Source organism: Conger conger, chromosome 12 (genome assembly GCF_963514075.1).
Source record: "Conger conger chromosome 12, fConCon1.1, whole genome shotgun sequence".
Lineage (NCBI taxonomy): Eukaryota > Metazoa > Chordata > Actinopteri > Anguilliformes > Congridae > Conger > Conger conger.
Genome location: NC_083771.1, coordinates 41,916,362 through 41,938,045, shown reverse-complemented (window position 1 = coordinate 41,938,045; position 21,684 = coordinate 41,916,362). Strand labels below are relative to the sequence as shown.

Below are 21,684 nucleotides of genomic sequence, written 5' to 3'. Positions count from 1 at the left end.
TGAAGTCTAGGGAACCTGGCAATGGTTACAATGTCCAGTGTCGTGTTTTTGTTATTAATATGAAATTTTACTTTCTGTGTCCAGTGCAGATGCTGTTTAATAGGCTTTTCCCATAGTCCTCTTTGCTGAGCCTAACGATGACTATGAGATCCTTATCCAGGTATTAATCAAGCTTTTTGACTCTGCTAAGGGTGACATTATTGTCAGCCTTACTCCTTTGAATTGCTGCTTTATCCAGTTATTTCATGAGAGAAACAGAGAGAGTATTATTGCCACAATCTCTATACACACCAATTGTCTGTTGTTTTTTGAGGGTCCTTGGATCTATCAGTATAAATCAGAAATGAATTATATTTGTCATAAATATGTATTTCTATTCATTTGGATTCCATTCTTAACTGAACAGTTTCTCTAAGAGGGAAATGTCATGTTTGGTATTTTTAACCACTGGTAGTGCACCAAAGTTTGAGCCTACTGTCAGAAACTGCATACTCAGTCTATGCATTGATTCTCAGTGTTCAGAATCAATCACGTGCACAGTAAAAACAAACAAAATATTGCCGGTTCATATAAAAAACATTATTATCCCACCAATGCTACTAGCTAACGTAACTTCTCTGTAATTATAGCTGCTTAGTTCTTAGTCCGTGGAAGTATCACTGACGCAATGCACAACAAAGCTGACGCAAAACCATGCTGCAAGTGAGAGAGGAAGGGGACGCGCTATCTCTGCCATCGTTATGCTAGCTGGCTAGCTAGCTAGTCACGTATTTCATGTCTTTCTCTTTTACCTCAACATGAATATTGCCGAGCATCGTTTTCTCATTGCCTGGAGCAGGTAAATACCGTTCCTGGATGACTTTTGTGCAGTGCCGTTTCTTTTTGGACGATTGTTAGCAAGATAAGCAGTTCGTACTTCTGACTCGAAAAATAAGGCCTGTGTGAATTTGCAGCAGACGCTGTCATATTCCCGGCGACTGACAGCTAGCCAAACGTTAGCTGGCTAGACTACAGCAGTTTCAGAATGACTGAAGGGGCTTTGCCGTTCCTGGCTCTTCAGCTGTTTGAATCAGTGTTGAATACATCAAATCACAATTGCGTGGCTTATCACCCGAATGTTGGATACATGGGTAAATAAGTTAAGATGACCACTTGAGGGAAATGAAGCTTCTCAGCGTCGTTTCAGTAACGTTAGCGTAACATTTCAATGAATGGTTCTCTGCAATTGAATTGTTTCTTGCGAATAAGAACGGGGAGCTTTGAGAGTAATACTTTAAATGTAAGGACAAAATGTGTGTGTAATTAATTTGCACCTTGGTTGTACATTGAGAGTACGCGTATCCAGTGTTGGGGTCTTCAATGAAACAGCAGTTTTTTTTCGCTTCCACAATGTAGACTGGATATTTCTAAGGCTTGATTTCTGCATGTGAGCGCAGTTTTGGTCATTCCCTCTCTACGCAAAAAGGTGGGCAATCACAGTTAAATACCCCATTGAATCCTAATAATTTGTTTATATGCTCTTCTGGAGCTAGATATATAGGCGAGATAAAGAGGGAAACCTGTCGTTTTTTATAGGCCTGACATAATACGCACTAATGACTTATTCTCTCCTTTAAAATCTTCGAGTTCTGACTACAAAAAAGTGTATCTCACCGCTGATACAATACCCAAAAAGGTATTTAACATTTATTGATAGAAACACCTGTTAGAACATGATCATCTTTCTTTTGGTACTTCTGAGTTCATTTTGACCATCTTTTTTTGTGGTTCTCGTTAAATGTCTTTTTTTGTGGGTTTTATACTGTTCGGCTGAAAATTAGCAGTTGCGTTCAACAGTACACCACTTCCAGACCCAACATATTTAAAATGTGTTTCTAACAGATAAACCACAGAGATGTCAGATCACGGTGATGCATGTCCTCACCTGGACTGCATAGGGGAGGTAACCAAGGAGGAACTTTTGCAGAAGTCAAAGGTGAGGGTGTAATAAAATGCTGTGGATCAAATATGTTGAGGCTTCACATAATGTATTTTTCTTACTCTTGAAATTTATAGGAAATAAATATATTTAAAAAATACATTAAATATTTGAATTTCTTTCAGGCTACCCATCAAACACTTTGGCAGGCAATGCAGTATAAAAAATACTGAAAGTACTGGAATGTCTCTCAGATACAGTGTATTGGTTCACAGTTTCACATTCGGGGATGACATGTTTAAAAACACCAATCCCTGTATTCGTTCTTCAAAGTGTCCAGGGTTCCTGCTTTCTCTAAATGTCCTGGGTTTCTTTGTTATATATTATGTATTGATATATATATTATAAGCCAATGGGCTGTGTGTATGCATCTTAGCCTGCCATGAAATAAGAATTGACTATTGAAAAGCTCTATTCAAGGAATTGTCGGGGCTTGTTCTGTTTCTGCCGTGAAAGTCGGCTCCTTTTACAAATATCCCCCACAGACAGGATGCTGGTCCATCCTATAAAGCCGAATACAAACAGGGAGACAGTGTTCAGCCTGTTTGCCTTTTTGGTATGACTCAGCAGGTGACTAAATCCACAACCTACCAGTGTGACATCACACATATTTACATAATTTTGCTTGAAATCTGTTTTCAGAGGGCCAGTGCATAAAGAGATGCTGTAAAGCAAACATTTAAACGTGCCTTAGTATAATTAATTTAGACATTTAACACATATTTGTGTGCTCTCCATATATAGGTATTGGCCCTGGAAACCGTTGTGAGCTTGAATCATTTCTGGAACTGTTTTAAGATGGAGAAAATTTAAGCAAGCTGTTATGAGGAGATCATGAACCTGTGCCGATTCAGCGTGTACTGGATTAGCTACATCGTTTTCATATTTGATATTAACGTTCAAAATAATACATTTGGATGTAAAATATAAATGGGTTGAAGCGACATTTGATTAAACTATTTTGTACGAAGTAATAACAGAAAGAAAATTGCACTGTACTTTTGCAAAGAGATTTAAGAGAGAGACCATGAGTAATTGTCGTCATTTTTCCCATGTTGAAGGGGACGTGCCAGTCCTGTGGAGCAGCCGGCCCTAACCTTTGGGCTTGTCTCCAGGTAAAGCAGAAAACCTTTGCTACAGGGGAACATCCTGTTACTGGAAAGCAGATAGTGTACAGAAACCTCATCACGATAATAATGTATTTTTGTGAAAAAGTAAAAAATATACAGTGCCCCCCGTAATGTTTTGGACACAGCAATGTTATGTAAATGAAAGTAGTCATGTTTAGTATTTTGTTGCATGTCCTTTGCATGACATGACTTCATGATGACTGTGACCTTTCAACATCACCAGAGTCTGGATATCTTATTTTCAGGTTGCCCTACACGTGATACTAAAACTCTTTGCATTTGAATGGATCTCTATGAGAATTGGGGGTGGGACTAGATTCAGCTGTATGCTAATACAGTATGGAACACATGTGTTGGCTAAATGGCTTTAATTCAGCAAGGGTCCAAGGTATCAAATGAGCCTCACACCACTGTGCTGCTGCCAGATATGCAGTAGATACAAAAATGTTCCAGTTCAACTCAATAGAAAAACATATTCAGCAGAAGCAATATAAATATTAATTAAAGATCCTGCATAATATTCCTTTAAAATGAGATTGAACATGTCATACAGGTTGTTTGAGCTGTTGAAAAATGGCTGCTGTCAGTTCTCTTATCCGTGTGTTTGTGTTTTTCACAGAATGACTGTCCCTATGTTGGCTGTGGAGAGTCTTACTCAGATCACAGCACTTTGCATGCACAGGTAGGCTGCAGAGCAGAAGGCCTTCTGATCAACTTGGTATCACACAATGGGTGAATTTGCATCCTTTCTGAATGCCTTTTATGCCACTTAATGAATACCATAATATTTCTGAATACAGCCATGATATTTTCCATGAATACTGACATTGGTATTGATTTAAACCATAATATTAATTCCCTAACACTATTGAATGCAAATTCAGTGTGTTATGCAGTAGTTTTCATCTCACTTATGGGTCTGGATGTTGTCAGTAAAAAAAATGGTAGATGATAATGCCTCTTGAGCCTTATAAAAATAGCCATAATCATAGTGTATATTATAAAATGGGTTGTTTCAATCCTTGATGCTGATAGGCTTAGAACACATTCTCTAGTGAGTGTAAATCCGATGCAGTAACAGTTATTCAGACTGCCTGTTTGTGAACAGTATCACTGACTCTATGCACAAACCGTTACTTACAGTACAGACAATAACAAAATAAATATTGTGTCAGTAATTCATTATTTCGAAATGTTGTAATATGTATGTTTTATAAAGGCAATACGGTACTCAGGGCCGTGCTGTATTGTGAATACAGTCATGGCTCCAGGGGGTTATAGACACTGTGAGCAAGTTCCCTGTAGCCAGGAGACAGCACTGCCTCTCCTGCCATATCGCTGCTTCCAGAAGATGGCAGCAGAGAGTCAAGAGGATCAGACACGTTGTTCTTGTAATTGTTCCAGCTAGCAGTACATTTGAACATACTGTTTATCGTAAATTTCTTGAATTCCTCTTTTTCCCCAGGCTAAAAAGCACAACCTGACGGTCAACCTAACCACCTTCAGGATCTGGTGCTATATCTGTGAGAGGGAAGTGTTCCTGGAACAGAGGCCTGTTGCACCTGTGTCTGGTCACCACCACTGCAAGTCCCAGGTGCAGGTATGACCGCCCCCTTATTTTTGGTCAGTGTTGCTTGCCATTACTCACACAAATTGGCAACTTTCTGCACCAAATGGCAAATACCCTTTTGGAAATTAGCATTTAGACTTCAATGGACCCTCCGATCCTTTTCTGCTGTACGTTTAGGGATAGAGACCATTTCTGGTGGATTCGGGAATTCTCCAATTATGAAATTAATAAGAATTTCGGAAAATTTTGATTTCACTAGGAGCCAGCGCCTCAGACAGCAAGTCACCCTCTAAAGGCTGTACCAATTGCAGTGGCAGATGAGGAGGAGTCTGAGTCCGAGGATGATGAGCTCAAACCACGAGGTACCACGTGCACACACACGTGCACACACACACACTCACACACACACACGTGCACACACGCACTTATGAATGCACGCACACGCACACACACACATGCCCACACACAAACAAACATGCACTCACAGATGCATGCACACACGCGCAGGCACATTCACACACACACACACATAAACATAAACATACGGATGCACACATACAGGCATGCACACACACATATGCACATGCACGCGCACACACACATACACACGAACAAACACACACTCACAGATGCACGCACACACGCACAGCCACGCACACATACAGCTGTGGAATTATTTACGTAGACTTGTGTTCACTTTAATGAAGAAGCACGATAAAACCACTATCAGTTAATGAGAAAAGCATAGTAGTTTCACGCTCAATTACACTCAACACAGAATAAGACAGAGAAGGCTTTTGTTACGGTACATATCTCTGAAACATGGCCTCCTACTGTGTGCTGCAAGCATTGTAATTCATCTTGGTGATCGGGAGACAGTTTCACATTCAACATTTTTGCCCTAGACTGATAGTCAGCCCTTGAGAATGCATTAATATAAATATTGTGATTTTTGTATTCTGCTATTTCCACGAAAGGGCTCACTGGGATGAAAAACATTGGCAACTCCTGCTACATGAATGCTGCTCTCCAAGCTCTGTCAAACTGGTTTGTACCTTTAATGCTCCTTTCTTTATAATGTGTGTGACATGTTACACTCAACCCCTAAAACATTGGGAGACATGAAGTATAGTATTAAGAGCTGCACAATGTTTGGTTAACCCATCTCTATTCCCTGTAGCCCCCCACTGACTCAGTTCTTCCTGGACTGTGGTGGATTGGTCCGGACTGACAAGAAGCCTGCACTGTGTAAAAGCTACCAGAAACTCATCTCCGAGCTCTGGCACAAGAAACGGTACATTACCACCTGACCACCTCTGCAACACCACCTCATGTGACCTAAGAGGACTTACTAAAAGCCCTTATTAATGTTGGGGTGTTCATCCTTGCTGGTTCTAGTAGGAAAGCTGTCAGCATCAGCTTTCCTACTCCCATTCATTTTCTGGACCTTGTCAAATGCTGATGTTGCTAGCATTCACGCTAAGCACATATGGTGGGGTAGGCTCCTCAAAATGATGTTAAAGGGTTAAATATCCCTTTGCGGTGTTATTTATCATTCTTTAAAAAAGTTTTAAAATGTAAAATTGAGCTGTGTTAATGTCATTGATTAAAGTGAATAGGCTGCAGAAATAGATTGTAAAGTTGTAAAGGTAATTTTCCCTATGAGCAGATTATGAAGATAAGTGAAAAGTTAAGTGACAGGTCTCTCTCTCAGGCCCAGTTATGTGGTCCCCACGAGCCTGTCCCACGGCATCAAGCTGGTTAACCCCATGTTCCGAGGCTACGCCCAACAGGTAACCTAGCAATACGAAAATGTACCAGAACACACTCCACACATTATCATAGTTGATGAGGGAGGGAATTATTGAGCCATTTAAAATGCAGGATGAATAGGTGGCCAGTTTGAGAATTTGATTCCTGGTTTAGAGGCAAGACTGTAGTGGGGCAACAGGAGTTCTCTTATCCGAGTTCTAACCAAGCCCATACCTGCTTATCTTCAGCCATTCAGCAGGGGAAGGGTGTATGGTGTGTAGCTGCAATGGTGTGTGTTGTGGCCTCTCTGAGGGTGATGGTGTGTGCTGTGGCCTCTCTGAGGGTGGTGGTGTGTGTTGTGGCCTCTGCAGGCTGAGGGTGGTGGTGTGTGTTGTGGCCTCTCTGAGGGTGATGGTGTGTGTTGTGGCCTCTGCAGGCTGAGTGGGATGGTGTGTGTTGTGGCCTCTCTGAGGGTGATGGTGTGTGTTGTGGCCTCTACTGGCTGAGGTTGATGGTGTGTGTTGGGGCCTCTCTGAGGGTGATGGTGTGTGTTGTGACCTCTCTGAGGGTGGTGGTGTGTGTTGTGGCCTCTCGGAGGGTGATGGTGTGTGTTGTAGCCTCTGCAGGCTGAGGGTGATGGTGTGTGTTGTGGTCTCTCTGCAGGATGGTGGTGTGTGTTGTGGCCTCTGCAGGCTGAGTGGGATGGTGTGTGTTGTGGCCTCTCTGAGGGTGATGGTGTGTGTTGTGGCCTCTCGGAGGGTGATGGTGTGTGTTGTAGCCTCTGCAGGCTGAGGGTGATGGTGTGTGTTGTAGCCTCTCTGAGGGTGGTGGTGTGTGTTGTGGCCTCTCTGAGGGTGATGGTGTGTGTTGTGGCCTTTGCAGGCTGAGTGGGATGGTGTGTGTTGTGGCCTCATTGAGGGTGATGGTGTGTGTTGTGGCCTCTACTGGCTGAGGGTGATGGTGTGTGCTGTGGCCTCTCTGAGGGTGATGGTGTGTGTTGTGGCCTCTCTGAGGGTGGTGGTGTGTGTTGTGGCCTCTCTGAGGGTGGTGGTGTGTGCTGTGGCCTCTCTGAGGGTGATGGTGTGTGTTGTGGCCTCTCCGAGGGTGGTGGTGTGTGTTGTGGCCTCTCTGAGGGTGGTGGTGTGTGTTGTGGCCTCTCTGAGGCTGGTGGTGTGTGTTGTGGCCTCTCTGAGGGTGATGGTGTGTGTTGTGGCCTCTCTGAGGAAGGAGGTGTGTGTTGTGGCCACTCTGAGGATGGAGGTGTGTATTGTGGCCTCTCTGAGGATGGAGGTGTGTGTTGTGGCCTCTCTGAGGATGGTGGTGTGTGTTGTGGCCTCTCTGAGGATGGTGGTGTGTGTTGGGGCCTCTCTGAGGATGGTGATGTGTGTTGTGGCCTCTCTGAGGATGGAGCTGTGTGTTGTGGCCTCTCTGCAGGATGGTGGTGTGCGTTGTGGCCTCTCTGCAGGATGGTGGTGTGTGTTGTGGCCTCTCTGAGGATGGTGGTGTGTGTTGTGGCCTCTCTGCAGGATGGTGGTGTGATGTGGCCTCTCTGAGTATGGTGGTGTGTGTTGCGGCCTCTCTTAGGATGGTGGTATGTGTTGTGGCCTCTCTGAGGGTGGTGGTGTGTGTTGGGGCCTCTCTGCAGGATGGTGGTGTGTGTCGTGGCCTCTCTGAGGGTGGTGGTGTGTGTTGTGGCCTCTCTGCAGGATGGTGGTGTGTGTTGTGGCCTCTCTGCAGGATGGTGGTGTGTGTTGTGGCCTCTCTGCAGGATGGTGGTGTGTGTTGTGGCCTCTCTGAGGGTGGTGGTGTGTGTTGGGGCCTCTCTGCAGGATGGTGGTGTGTGTTGTGGCCTCTCTGCAGGATGGTGGTGTGTGTTGTGGCCTCTCTGAGGGTGGTGGTGTGTGTTGGGGCCTCTCTGAGGGTGGTGGTGTGTGTTGGGGCCTCTGCAGGATGGTGGTGTGTGTTGTGGCCTCTCTGCAGGATGGTGGTGTGTGTTGTGGCCTCTCTGAGTATGGTGGTGTGTGTTGTGGCCTCTCTGAGGATGGTGGTGTGTGTTGGGGCCTCTCTGAGGATGGTGATGTGTGTTGTGGCCTCTCTGAGGATGGAGCTGTGTGTTGTGGCCTCTCTGCAGGATGGTGGTGTGCGTTGTGGCCTCTCTGCAGGATGGTGGTGTGTGTTGTGGCCTCTCTGAGGATGGTGGTGTGTGTTGTGGCCTCTCTGCAGGATGGTGGTGTGATGTGGCCTCTCTGAGTATGGTGGTGTGTGTTGCGGCCTCTCTTAGGATGGTGGTATGTGTTGTGGCCTCTCTGAGGGTGGTGGTGTGTGTTGGGGCCTCTCTGCAGGATGGTGGTGTGTGTCGTGGCCTCTCTGCAGGATGGTGGTGTGTGTTGTGGCCTCTCTGCAGGATGGTGGTGTGTGTTGTGGCCTCTCTGCAGGATGGTGGTGTGTGTTGTGGCCTCTCTGCAGGATGGTGGTGTGTGTTGTGGCCTCTCTGAGGATGGTGGTGTGTGTTGTGGCCTCTCTGCAGGATGGTGGTGTGATGTGGCCTCTCTGAGTATGGTGGTGTGTGTTGCGGCCTCTCTTAGGATGGTGGTATGTGTTGTGGCCTCTCTGAGGGTGGTGGTGTGTGTTGGGGCCTCTCTGCAGGGTGGTGGTGTGTGTTGTGGCCTCTCTGCAGGATGGTGGTGTGTGTTGTGGCCTCTCTGCAGGATGGTGGTGTGTGTTGTGGCCTCTCTGCAGGATGGTGGTGTGTGTTGTGGCCTCTCTGAGGGTGGTGGTGTGTGTTGGGCCCTCTCTGCAGGATGGTGGTGTGTGTTGTGGCCTCTCTGCAGGATGGTGGTGTGTGTTGTGGCCTCTCTGAGGGTGGTGGTGTGTGTTGGGGCCTCTCTGAGGGTGGTGGTGTGTGTTGGGGCCTCTGCAGGATGGTGGTGTGTGTTGTGGCCTCTCTGCAGGATGGTGGTGTGTGTTGTGGCCTCTCTGAGTATGGTGGTGTGTGTTGTGGCCTCTCTGAGGATGGTGGTGTGTGTTGTGGCCTCTCTGAGGGTGGTGGTGTGTGTTGTGGCCTCTCTGAGGGTGGTGGTGTGTGCTGTGGCCTCTCTGAGGGTGATGGTGTGTGTTGTGGCCTCTCCGAGGGTGGTGGTGTGTGTTGTGGCCTCTCTGAGGGTGGTGGTGTGTGTTGTGGCCTCTCTGAGGCTGGTGGTGTGTGTTGTGGCCTCTCTGAGGGTGATGGTGTGTGTTGTGGCCTCTCTGAGGAAGGAGGTGTGTGTTGTGGCCACTCTGAGGATGGAGGTGTGTATTGTGGCCTCTCTGAGGATGGAGGTGTGTGTTGTGGCCTCTCTGAGGATGGAGCTGTGTGTTGTGGCCTCTCTGAGGATGGTGGTGTGTGTTGGGGCCTCTCTGAGGATGGTGATGTGTGTTGTGGCCTCTCTGAGGATGGAGCTGTGTGTTGTGGCCTCTCTGCAGGATGGTGGTGTGCGTTGTGGCCTCTCTGCAGGATGGTGGTGTGTGTTGTGGCCTCTCTGAGGATGGTGGTGTGTGTTGTGGCCTCTCTGCAGGATGGTGGTGTGATGTGGCCTCTCTGAGTATGGTGGTGTGTGTTGCGGCCTCTCTTAGGATGGTGGTATGTGTTGTGGCCTCTCTGAGGGTGGTGGTGTGTGTTGGGGCCTCTCTGCAGGATGGTGGTGTGTGTCGTGGCCTCTCTGAGGGTGGTGGTGTGTGTTGTGGCCTCTCTGCAGGATGGTGGTGTGTGTTGTGGCCTCTCTGCAGGATGGTGGTGTGTGTTGTGGCCTCTCTGCAGGATGGTGGTGTGTGTTGTGGCCTCTCTGAGGGTGGTGGTGTGTGTTGGGGCCTCTCTGCAGGATGGTGGTGTGTGTTGTGGCCTCTCTGCAGGATGGTGGTGTGTGTTGTGGCCTCTCTGAGGGTGGTGGTGTGTGTTGGGGCCTCTCTGAGGGTGGTGGTGTGTGTTGGGGCCTCTGCAGGATGGTGGTGTGTGTTGTGGCCTCTCTGCAGGATGGTGGTGTGTGTTGTGGCCTCTCTGAGTATGGTGGTGTGTGTTGTGGCCTCTCTGAGGATGGTGGTGTGTGTTGGGGCCTCTCTGAGGATGGTGATGTGTGTTGTGGCCTCTCTGAGGATGGAGCTGTGTGTTGTGGCCTCTCTGCAGGATGGTGGTGTGCGTTGTGGCCTCTCTGCAGGATGGTGGTGTGTGTTGTGGCCTCTCTGAGGATGGTGGTGTGTGTTGTGGCCTCTCTGCAGGATGGTGGTGTGATGTGGCCTCTCTGAGTATGGTGGTGTGTGTTGCGGCCTCTCTTAGGATGGTGGTATGTGTTGTGGCCTCTCTGAGGGTGGTGGTGTGTGTTGGGGCCTCTCTGCAGGATGGTGGTGTGTGTCGTGGCCTCTCTGAGGGTGGTGGTGTGTGTTGTGGCCTCTCTGCAGGATGGTGGTGTGTGTTGTGGCCTCTCTGCAGGATGGTGGTGTGTGTTGTGGCCTCTCTGCAGGATGGTGGTGTGTGTTGTGGCCTCTCTGAGGGTGGTGGTGTGTGTTGGGGCCTCTCTGCAGGATGGTGGTGTGTGTTGTGGCCTCTCTGCAGGATGGTGGTGTGTGTTGTGGCCTCTCTGAGGGTGGTGGTGTGTGTTGGGGCCTCTCTGAGGGTGGTGGTGTGTGTTGGGGCCTCTGCAGGATGGTGGTGTGTGTTGTGGCCTCTCTGCAGGATGGTGGTGTGTGTTGTGGCCTCTCTGAGTATGGTGGTGTGTGTTGTGGCCTCTCTGAGGATGGTGGTGTGTGTTGTGGCCTCTCTGAGGGTGGTGGTGTGTGTTGGGGCCTCTCTGCAGGATGGTGGTGTGTGTTGGGGCCTCTCTGCAGGATGGTGGTGTGTTGTGGCCTCTCTGCAGGATGGTGGTGTGTGTTGGGGCCTCTCTGCAGGATGATGGTGTTTGTTGTGGCCTCTCTGCAGGATGATGGTGTGTGTTGTGGCCTCTCTGCAGGATGATGGTGTGTGTTGTGGCCTCTCTGCAGGATGGTGGTGTGTGTTGTGGCCTCTCTGAGAATGGAGGTGTGTGTTGTGGCCTCTCTGAGGGTGGTGGCGTGTGTTGGGGCCTCTCTGCAGGACACTCAGGAGTTCCTCCGCTGCCTAATGGACCAGCTGCACGAGGAGCTGAAGGAGCCGCTGGCCGAGTGCGGAGGGGGCGACCGGGGCGAGGCGGACGAGCGGCGGGACGGAGACTGCAGCCCCTCGGAGGACGAGTTCCTGTCCTGCGACTCGGGGGCCAGCAGCGACCGGGGGGAGGGGGGCGAGGGCCGGGGCCCGGGCGAGGCCGAGCTCCTCATACAGGACGAGTGCGGGGGCCGGGGCGGGAGCGGGGGCAGAGGGGGCATCTCGGAGAAGGAGCGGCAGAAGGAGAGGAGGGTCTCGGGCTCCCCCCTCCACGGGGGCTCCCAGGAGATGGACGAGGACGCAGACGTGGACACGGCGGCGGAGGAAGGGGCCCCCGCGCGGGGAGCGGAGGGCGTGGGCGTGGCCTCAAAAGCCCAAAACAACCAGAGCCAAAGCCGCAGTGCTCCAGGTGCATGTCCCTCACACTCTTTCCCCCTTTTCACTCACAATAACAGACCATTTTCCTCTCAGAAAAATGACGAAGTCTGCCACTGGTCTTGTCTTTATGCAGCTCTGTTCAGATATTATTTTTATGGCCAGTTATGTACAGTAGCAGGAGAGCCCTGGGGTAGCAGATAAGCCCATGCCGCAAAGGTTACGATAAGATAACCAGTTTAGTTAATGTGGGATCTGTCCAAAAAGGCAAATGAGCTAGTAAACAAGTAATATGTTATCCCACTGGTATGGTCCCTTGAAAAGTAAGTGACAGTAGTAAATCAGTGAGGACATCTCCTCTTTGTGGATCAGATGTTGGACTGTTCTTCAGCAGCTCTCGGTCACGGGGCCTGTCCCATCGTCTGCCCCTGGGGTCCATAAACCGCCTGCTTCTTTCGTCCCTTCAGAGCCCGACAACGAGGCGTCGATGCACCGCAACGCCTCCCGCCCGTGCAGTCCCGCGCACAGCCTCCAGGAGCTGCACCCCAAGCTGTCGAGCAGCCCCCCGCGCTCCAGCCCCCTGAGGTCCATGGGGCTGGCCTACTCCCTGAAGAAAGGTGCTGCTCTCCTACGTGCCCCACTGCAGGCCCAGCGTGGCCCTGTGAACTCATTCGCTGTGGTCCTGACTCGTTCTGCTTTCTCCCATCTCCCGTGACTCCTGACCCCCGATTCCCCCCCCCCGCAGCCCATCTTCTGCTCAATGGTAAGAAGAAGAAGCAGGCACGATACCGCAGTGTGATCTCGGACATCTTCGACGGCTCCATCCTGAGCCTGGTGCAGTGTCTGACCTGTGACAGGGTGGGTGTGCTTTTGGAGCGGTGGGGCGGGGGGGGGGGGTTTCTAACGGGGTTCTCACCTTGTGCCTGTGATGCTGCTCTGACCACTGTGCTTCCCTCTACCCCCCCAGGTGTCCACCACTGTGGAGACGTTCCAGGACCTGTCCCTGCCCATCCCTGGAAAAGAGGACCTGGCTAAGTTGCATTCCTCCATCCACCAGAACCTTCCGGCAAAGACCGGCACCTGCCCCGACAGCTACGCCTCGCAGGGCTGGATCACCTATATCATGGACTCCATCCGCAGGTGTGTGAGGGAGAAGCCTTGTGGGGTGAGGCATGGGGTGTGGGGATCAGGCCCGGCGTGTGTGGAAGGCAGGGTGTGTGACTGTGTGTGACACGTTGCCTGCAGGTTTGTGGTGTCCTGTATCCCCAGCTGGTTTTGGGGCCCTATGGTCACACTGGAAGACTGCCTGGCTGCCTTCTTTGCTGCTGATGAGCTGAAAGGTGGGGTGTGGCCTTGCATTACTCTGCACGCTATACCAGGTCTAGGCTCAAATAGTATTTGTTTTGGATACAAGGAGAAGACAATGAGCAGGTTTTACATTTTTGGAATCATTTCATTTGTTCCAATGCTCCAGGCAAGCTTAGTCATGCAGAAAAGTCTTTGATGCTGTCCTGATGCTGCTGACGTTTTCTGATATGTCGATGTGTTGTTTCTCCTGATCCAAGCCGTGTCAATGTGTTGCAGGTGACAACATGTACAGCTGTGAAAGATGTAAAAAGTGAGTAAAGAAATGTTAATGACATTAATGACATCTTGTGAGTGATGTCGATAAGACTTTCCGAACTGAACTACTGATGCATTAAATGTTGGCCACTCATAATTGTACCTCTTGTTTTATTCCAAATTTTCCAGATTGAGAAATGGTGTTAAATATTGTAAGGTTCTTCGCCTTCCAGAAGTGAGTGTTGCTTTCTTTTTCTAATTCTGTATCTGTTATGTTAATATTAATGATGATGATACGTCAATTAAATCAGTGAGGAAGAATGTATGTGCTTGGTTCTGTTATGACGTGGTTGTGATAAAGTGATAAAACTGTTGTTATAGTCATGTCTTTTTGTCCTCAGATTTTGTGTATTCACCTCAAACGGTTTCGGCACGAGGTCATGTACTCCTTCAAAATCAATAGCCATGTGTCATTTCCATTGGAGGGACTTGACCTCCGACCATTTCTGGCCAAGGAAAGCCCCTCCCAGATCACAACCTATGACCTCCTTTCTGTGATCTGCCACCACGGTACTGCTGGAAGTAAGTCTTCTTGCTCATAACTTAAAACTTTTTAATAGTGGAAATGCACCTGTCCCAACACCAGGGGGCAGGATTACGAAAGTTATGAAAAGTGCTGTCCACTTGTGTCTCAGAAATGAATAACTTCCGGTCTGGCCTGTTGTTTCTCCTTTTTGAATTCCAAACAGGCGGCCATTACATTGCCTACTGCCAGAATGTTATCAATGGGCAGTGGTATGAGTTTGATGACCAGTACGTTACGGAGGTGCACGAGACCGTGGTCCAGAACTCTGAAGCCTATGTGCTCTTCTACAGGTACGACTACGCACTCCCAATATGCATATATTACATGCACAGCTTTTATACTTTTACCTACCCGTCAGTGTTACCTCCGTACTTCTCATTGCTGCAAATGCTTTGTGCTCAAAGGGAAAATAAATTGTACCTTTCTTATTGCTGTTCTTATTTCTGCTGTCTTGACAAAAAAAAAAAAAAAAAAAACTGTGTAACTGCATTTATGTAGTTTCTATGAGAGATGTTGATGCTGAACAAGGAGGCAGTGGGACGTGTGTGTGTGTGTGTGTGTGTGTGTGTGTGTGTGTGTGTGTAAACGGTTGGGTCCGTGTGGCAGGAAGAGCAGCGAGGAGTCGGTCAGGGAGAGGCAGAAAGTGGTGGCCCTGGCCAACCTGAAAGAGCCCTGCCTGCTGCAGTTCTACATCTCCCGCGAGTGGCTCAACAAGTTCAACACCTTCACCGAGCCCGGCCCCATCACCAACCGTACCTTCCTGTGTCAGCACGGAGGTGGGCATCCCGCCACTCCTTATCTCCCCCCATCATCCATCTTGTTGTGTCAGTCATGGCCCCAGGAAGCTGCCCCCCTTCCTTGTGCTGTCTTTATCACACGTTTCCTATCAAACGTTTATGTACCAGCCTGGAGGTGTAGCCAGCCTCGTTAAAATAACATTGTGGCATTCCAACTAGAGTGCGTAATTAAATATTGTAATGTGTTGAAGATTGTCCTGAAGCTCAAGCACTCAGAAATGAGTACGCATTAGTGCTACACTGTTGCTTTTTGCATGTTTGGACAACCAAAAATTGAAGGAAACTTTCAGGTTCGCCAATCTCTTCCTGTTTGACACCACTTAAGTTGAATGAGGAATTTGCCTTTATATGTTCATGAGTCTCATCATCATAGACGCTCTGTCTCAAGAGCTCCTGGAAAGGGATGTTACAGATCGCAATGTTGGTTTATACCAAAAGTCCCGCAGTTTAATTGGCTGTTACGAGTTTTCGGCATCATTATTTCCTGGTGAACCCCCTGCTTTTCCACTGCCTCCAGTTTCCGCCCCTCCTGCGTAAGATCATTATTAGTCAGGAGATGTAACTGACTACGTGTTTAGCAAAGCACATCCCTTGGTGAGTTAATTCAAGTCATGGTCAGCCTCATAAAACCATAAGGTTATGAGCCTGACAAGTAAATCTAAAATGTTAGTGTTCAAGAGCTATTTTGAGACCTTCCTTTATTAAACTCCCACATGTTTAGCACATCATACTCTACACCAGTCACAGGCTCCTGTGCCAGCAACAGCAGTGTGTATTTCAGAGTGCAGGAAGGATATGAGAATTATTGTATTAATACTGATCCCACTGAATTCCCCCATTACTCTACTATTACGCACTTTCCATTAACTCCAGTATGTTCTGGTATTGATAACCTCCCTGGGCATAGAACCCCACCAGTGCATTAACACTATGCTGTATGTATTCATAATCAACAATACTTGGACCAAAGCAGTCAGGCTTAATGAACCAGCTTAGATTTTCTTTGTCATTTTTGCTTTTATGTTTGAGCAGGAATTCCTCCCACCAAGTACCATTACATCGATGACCTGGTGGTGATCCTGCCCCAGAATGTGTGGGAATACCTCTATAACAGGTGAGTATGAAAGGGCCAATGTGACTCTCCTCTGACATCCACCAGCACATGCATCTGAAGTGTAGTTGAGTGATACAGGTATTGGTGGTTCTGTTGCTATAGCGTTGGTTGGTTGTTCTGTTGCTATAGCATTGGTTGGTGGTTCTGTTGCTACAGAGTTTGTTGGTGGTCCTGTTGCTATAGCATTGGTTGGTGGGTCTGTTGCTACAGAGTTGGTTGGTGGGTCTGTTGCTATGGCGTTGGTTGGTGGGTCTGTTGCTATAGCTGTTGGTTGGTGGTTCTTTTGCTATAGCAATGGTTGGTGGGTCTGTTGTAATAGCGTTGGTTGGTGGTCCTGTTGCTATAGCATTGGTTGGTGGTTCTGTTGCAATAGCGTTGGTTGGTGGTCCTGTTGCTATAGCATTGGTTGGTGGGTCTGTTGCTATGGCGTTGGTTGGTGGGTCTGTTGCTATAGCGTTGTTACATGAGGTGGAAGTCTCTGCTCTGTTGTCCATGGTCGGCCATCTTCACTGTGGTGTCTTTCCTGTCTGGCAGCTTTGGAGGAGGGCCCGCTGTGAACCACCTGTGCGTGTGCGCCATCTGCCAGGTGGAAATCGAAGCTCTGGCCAAGCGCAGGAAGGTGGAGATCGACACCTTCATCAAGGTAAGTGAGAAGACACGGGATTAGAAGGCTGGCAGCGTTGCCCATGTTATGGCCTGAGCTCCACTGTGCGGCACGGTTCACTACTTTAAAGTTTTTTCAGAAATTAGCTTGGCTATGGCCATAACTGAATAAAAGCAATTGTTTTAATATTTGTATGTAATGTTTTTGTAGCTGAATAAAGAGTTCCAGGCAGAGGAAGCCCCAACGGTCATTTTGTGCATCAGTATGCAGTGGTTTCGGGAGTGGGAGAGCTTCGTCAAGGGGAAGGACAATGGTATGCCCTCAACCTTCGTTTGGTGATGACTATCATGTCGTGAGACCAAGAGGCTAAAGCCATTTGTTAAATGGTATCTGCTTAAATGGTAAAATATTGTAATATGGTAATCATTTCCTATCACATGTTTACGGAATACGGAATGATACGTGTGTGTTCAGTGCTAATAGTTCCAACCGTTTAACTTCAACTGTTTAAAGTCCCTCTCTTGTCTAAGTCTGGGTGAGTCTACGTCTACTAAAGTCTAAGTCTGCTAAAGCAAATCACGTACCTTAAGATCACATGACTCATTATGTGAATATCAAGAGATGATGTTTTGCTCTCCTTATATGGTGCTTAGAGCTTAAGGTACATGCTTGTGGTGGACTTACTGTGCATAGCAAATCCATTTTTCAATACAGTAAAACCACATGCATTTGTCTTGCTTTCATCCAGTAAATTCTGTTTAATGCGGAGATTAATAAAAGAACTGTTCAATGCCCTGTTTTTACAAGTCATCATTGCAACACAATCCTGTAGCCACTCATTCCTGTAAAATACATGCTTTGTCACTTAAGGATTGGCAGAGCGTGGAGACATATGTTTGTAAATATTAATTCTAAACCCTAACATCTTTTCACAACTTGTGTGCTGCTTACTTTTGTTTAACAAAAACAGCCATGTTACGAAGCCTGTTAGGCTATTTAGAAACCAGACTGCCACATAGCATTTACTGCATGCATTTGTTTCATTTTCTGTTTAGCATTTCTTGCACCTTGTGTACTGACACAGAATATTAGAAATTGTACTTGTTTTCTGGAGTGCCTCTTTTATTAGGTTCCTAATAGGTCTTATCAATGAGTAATTATTGATTCTGATGAGACGGCTAATCGATTGTCTGCGGCGAGTACATTTGGTTTGTGCTAATAGAATCCTGCTCAGTCATAGCGAAATAAAATAAATGTCGGTGTGAACTGACCTGTCTCTCTCTCTCTCTGTGGTTCTCAGAGCCTCCAGGGCCAATAGACAACAGCAAAATTGGGGTAATGAAAGGGGGTCACATACAACTCAAACAAGGTAGGCATCTCCCGGCCCTACAAGTTTCTGAAAGTTTTGCTTCTGCGATTTGAATAACGTGCTGCAGGTGCAAACTTAAACATGACAGCGTTGTTTCCGAGGCTGCGCGCACATTTGGAACGTGTGTATTTACTTGCATGGCCGTTTGAGCGTTGCACTGTCGGCCCTGCAGCTGTGTTTTGGGAGCAGTAGGCCTTGGCTGTTTGTGACGTGTCTGGGGCCGCTCCCCCGTGTGGTTCCCCAGGGGCGGACTATGGGCAGATCTCAGAGGAGACCTGGCAGTACCTGCTCAGCATCTACGGCGGGGGCCCCGAGATCGCCGTGCGGCAGACGGTGGCGCCGGCCGACTCCGACGGCCTCCACGGGGAGTGTAAGATTGAGGCGGAGACCAGGGCCCTCTGACCCCCCCCCCCCCACCCCCCACATCTCTCTGCTGGGATGAACGTGAGTTCCCACCCGCCCCTGTGCCACTGCTACATCTGGGGGGCGACATTGGCTCAGGCAGTAAGAGCAGTCGTCTGGCAGCCCGGAGGGTCGCCGGTTCGATCCCACCCTGGGTCCTGACGAGCTCTTGACGAGCTGGTTGGTGCATTGCATGGCAGCCAGTCGCCGTTGGTGTGTGAGTGTGAGAGTGTGTGTGACTGGGTGAATTGTACAGCGCTTTTGAAAAATGCCAACCATTTACCATTTTCTTCCCACACAGTCACTTCATAAGCACTTACAGTGCAGTGCATTGCTATTTGGACTGCAATGGAATAAATGTTGTAGTCTCAGGCACATATTTTGTATTCATTACAATTTTATATCTTATTTCAGTACAATGACAACATGACTTCTATTAGGGCTATATCTCATGGTCAGGTTAATACAGGACTGCATCTAAAGTATTGAAAGACACTTTATTCTCTCCTCCACTAAAAAAAAATAAAAATCATTTTGAAGGTTTTATTACCTAAAATGTGAAGTGCCATTTCTTTTTTACTTTTGAAGATGAAAAACAAGAAAACTATCCTCACCTCAGATCTGTGTGGCTTTGACCGCATGTAAACAGGAAGTTTACTTCCCAGCACAAAGTCAAACCAAAAAAGATAAAAAACAGAACTCTACTCTGCACTGCTCTATCCTTGGCGTTCTGTTTATGAGCCTTACCAGTGATAGGCATCTTGTGGTGAACCCTCTGAGGTTATGCTGGTGTATGTAGTCTTATCTTTATTTTAATCTGACACAGCTACACCAACGTCCTGGAGAGTGTTCTCAAGCTCTTTGACATTTGAAAAAATTATTTGGTCGTCCACTACAGTGGTCTTCTGTGGTTCACCAGGTTGTTTGCTATTGTTGAGCTCACCACTGCATTCTTGGTTCTTAACAATGTACGCAACAGTTTATTTTGATGCATCCAATGTTTTGGCTATGTTTGATCGATTTATTGGCCCATGATGGCCTGCTTTACTGGCACTGACCCTTCTTTGGTCCTCATGACAACGGCAACAGACTCCAAAGGCAAATTCTACGCCACAAATTAACTTGAGCATTCTTGTGCATGAACTTGTTATGTGTCACAACCACAAGCAACCAGAGTTGGGCAATAACCCACTACGACTGTAACAAGCAAGGAGTTCACACGAAAAACCAAACCACCACTGCGGAGAGGGAAAGCATAAACAAGCCTTAATAAAGAGAGTTGAGTGGCGAAGAGAGGTACAGGCAATGCAGACACACCCACACACATCACCCCAGTGTTACTGAGGGGAGGGGAAAACATTAGCCTGTAACAAATGAATCATGCCAGAACACACAGCTGGCCTAGCAATAACTGTTCAGTCAATTGTGCAAATACTTTTGGTGCCCCAAAAGACATGCTGTCTTTCAGACCAAATGTCAGAATGGGGAAGAAACGTGTTCTAAATGACTTTGACTGTGGAATGATTGTTGGTGACAGACATGGGGAATATCTCGGAAACTCCTGGGATTTTCACACACAACAGTCTCTAGTGTTTGCAGAGATTGGTGTAAAAAAAAAAAAAAACAACAAACCAGTGCGCCACTGTCCAAATACTTATGGACTGTACTGCATATAGAAGGATCCACGCTGCTGTGATCACAGCCGAACGCTCACATTCTTTGCTATATGTCTGTGGAGTGCATGCTGAACTTTAAGTGTGGCACAGCTTTTCTGAAGAAGGAGCGTTCTCATGACTTCATACATTCCCGACACACAGCCAACCCAAGGGATGGGGGGGGGAGGGGGGAATATTTTCTAAATTGACCGCAAATGACAAATGGCAAATGACCACGGCTTTCCACGCAAATATGATTTCCCTGATGATGCAGTCAAAGCTTTTCATTGTATTCATGTTTCATTGGCTGATATGTGCTTGTCAGTGTTGTCCTGGTAGTGAATTGGTGACGTGTAATTGGTCAGCATCTAGGAAGGGAGGACCAGGTTTCCTTCACTCCATTGCACATTGCAAACTGCTCCAATGGCTGCCTGTAGTCTGCCTGTCCCAGTCTTCTACTGCATCATGCCCTGCAGCATGACAAGCAGCTCAAATGCTGGACTGTAAGAGTGAAAGGTGTCCAGATGTAATTGGATAAATTGGGATAATGTAATTAACATAGGAAGAAAATAATGTGGCCAAAAGCTATTATTGGGAAGTCCCGGACTGTTGTGTTGAATTCTTCCCTCTTGTTCTTGCTGACACATCCCCATTTCATACAATTAACATTCTACATGTGCATCTCATTAGACTAATTGTTTTTTCAATGCATTACTGTTTCCAAACAACCAGATTTGGATTAGGGTTGAGCATCCAACTCTTGGCATCTGTTTATCATCTGCTTACTAGCCTTCTATTTCCAGTTTCACTAACCTGTTTTTTTTTTTTTTTTTCTTGCAGATTGTCCCCCTCAGAAGAGAAAATGGCACTGACTTTGCACCTTGGTGAAACCATGTTGTGAGCACTTTGTAATGTAGCAGTCTGTAATTTTATTACCAGTTGAAGACGACATAGTAAATATTATAATCGAAGAGTAGCGGTATTATTTATTGAATAAAAACACATGAACCCTCATTTCAGTGGGGAGGAAAAAGAAGATGGCTGCTCCAGTAGATATGTAACAGTAGTCTTGGTGCAATGGCCCCTTGTTGGCTCTGACTAGTGCTGAGGCCTCACTGACCACCTGGCTGGGCGTAGGGGGTGGGTGGGGGTGGGGCGGGGGGGTGATGTATGTGTTAGGTTCTGCTTGACAAGTGCGTCACTTGTATATAAATCTTCTCCTTAGCAAGCATGGCTCCACGCACAAACAGACACCAGTCTGGAAGGGAGTACTGGTCTTTGCCCAGTGATCTGAAAGGATCAGCGTTGTGTAATTCATTTCCTGCCCCCGGGTTGTTGCTTCTGAGCTGTGTAATGCATTACTCTGCTTTCGTCTCTGCACTGTTGGCTAGGAGTACAGGGTAGGATTACTGCACCGTGACTGTTCGGTGAGTGAATGAGCGGGCTAAGGGGGAGTTCCTCGATTAGATCATCTTTCATCGTGACACGTCCCAGCTCCGGCGTGGTTATGTCAGCCCACCACGGGCGAATCGCGGACCTGACGGCACACGCCAGCGATGTTTACCCGTCAGGCGCTCCACTTTCACTACTATCGCCTCCCAAGTTGTGCAACGCGCACAGGAAGCGCCGCTTCCCCGGAC

General features: G+C 47.7%; 1 protein-coding gene across 4 annotated transcripts; it reads left to right on the top strand.

Annotated features, from left to right (window-relative positions):
* Positions 1–60: 60 nt before the first annotated feature.
* Positions 61–21,015, top strand: usp20 (ubiquitin specific peptidase 20). Of its 4 annotated transcripts, none has more exons than XM_061262965.1 (25): positions 61–160; positions 1,882–1,975; positions 3,040–3,093; positions 3,728–3,790; positions 4,574–4,708; positions 4,938–5,040; positions 5,656–5,725; positions 5,859–5,972; positions 6,393–6,471; positions 11,532–11,988; positions 12,422–12,571; positions 12,700–12,812; positions 12,922–13,094; positions 13,200–13,294; positions 13,539–13,572; positions 13,707–13,752; positions 13,919–14,099; positions 14,255–14,393; positions 14,710–14,879; positions 15,933–16,014; positions 16,549–16,657; positions 16,829–16,931; positions 17,919–17,987; positions 18,232–18,431; positions 20,885–21,015. In XM_061262965.1, the coding sequence occupies exons 2-24, from the start codon at positions 1,895–1,897 to the stop codon at positions 18,387–18,389; spliced, it is 2,778 nt and encodes a 925-aa protein (XP_061118949.1). In that variant the 5' UTR covers positions 61–160; positions 1,882–1,894; the 3' UTR covers positions 18,390–18,431; positions 20,885–21,015. The 4 variants fall into 4 exon arrangements, with proteins under 4 accessions (XP_061118949.1, XP_061118948.1, XP_061118951.1 ...); XM_061262964.1 differs by lacking the exon at positions 61–160 and adding an exon at positions 646–838; XM_061262967.1 differs by lacking the exon at positions 61–160 and adding an exon at positions 647–838 and having other exon boundaries at positions 14,267–14,393.
* The last annotated feature ends 669 nt before the right edge of the window (positions 21,016–21,684 follow it).

Bases quoted from the DNA above. Each gene is read 5' to 3' on its own strand.
- usp20 (XM_061262965.1), top strand. From the start codon at position 1,895: ATGTCAGATCACGGTGATGCATGTCCTCACCTGGACTGCATAGGGGAG. The intron at 12,572-12,699 runs GTGCTGCTCTCC...CCCCCCCCGCAG, and splicing joins GGCCTACTCCCTGAAGAAAG to CCCATCTTCTGCTCAATGGT. The intron at 14,394-14,709 runs GTACGACTACGC...TCCGTGTGGCAG, and splicing joins GCCTATGTGCTCTTCTACAG to GAAGAGCAGCGAGGAGTCGG.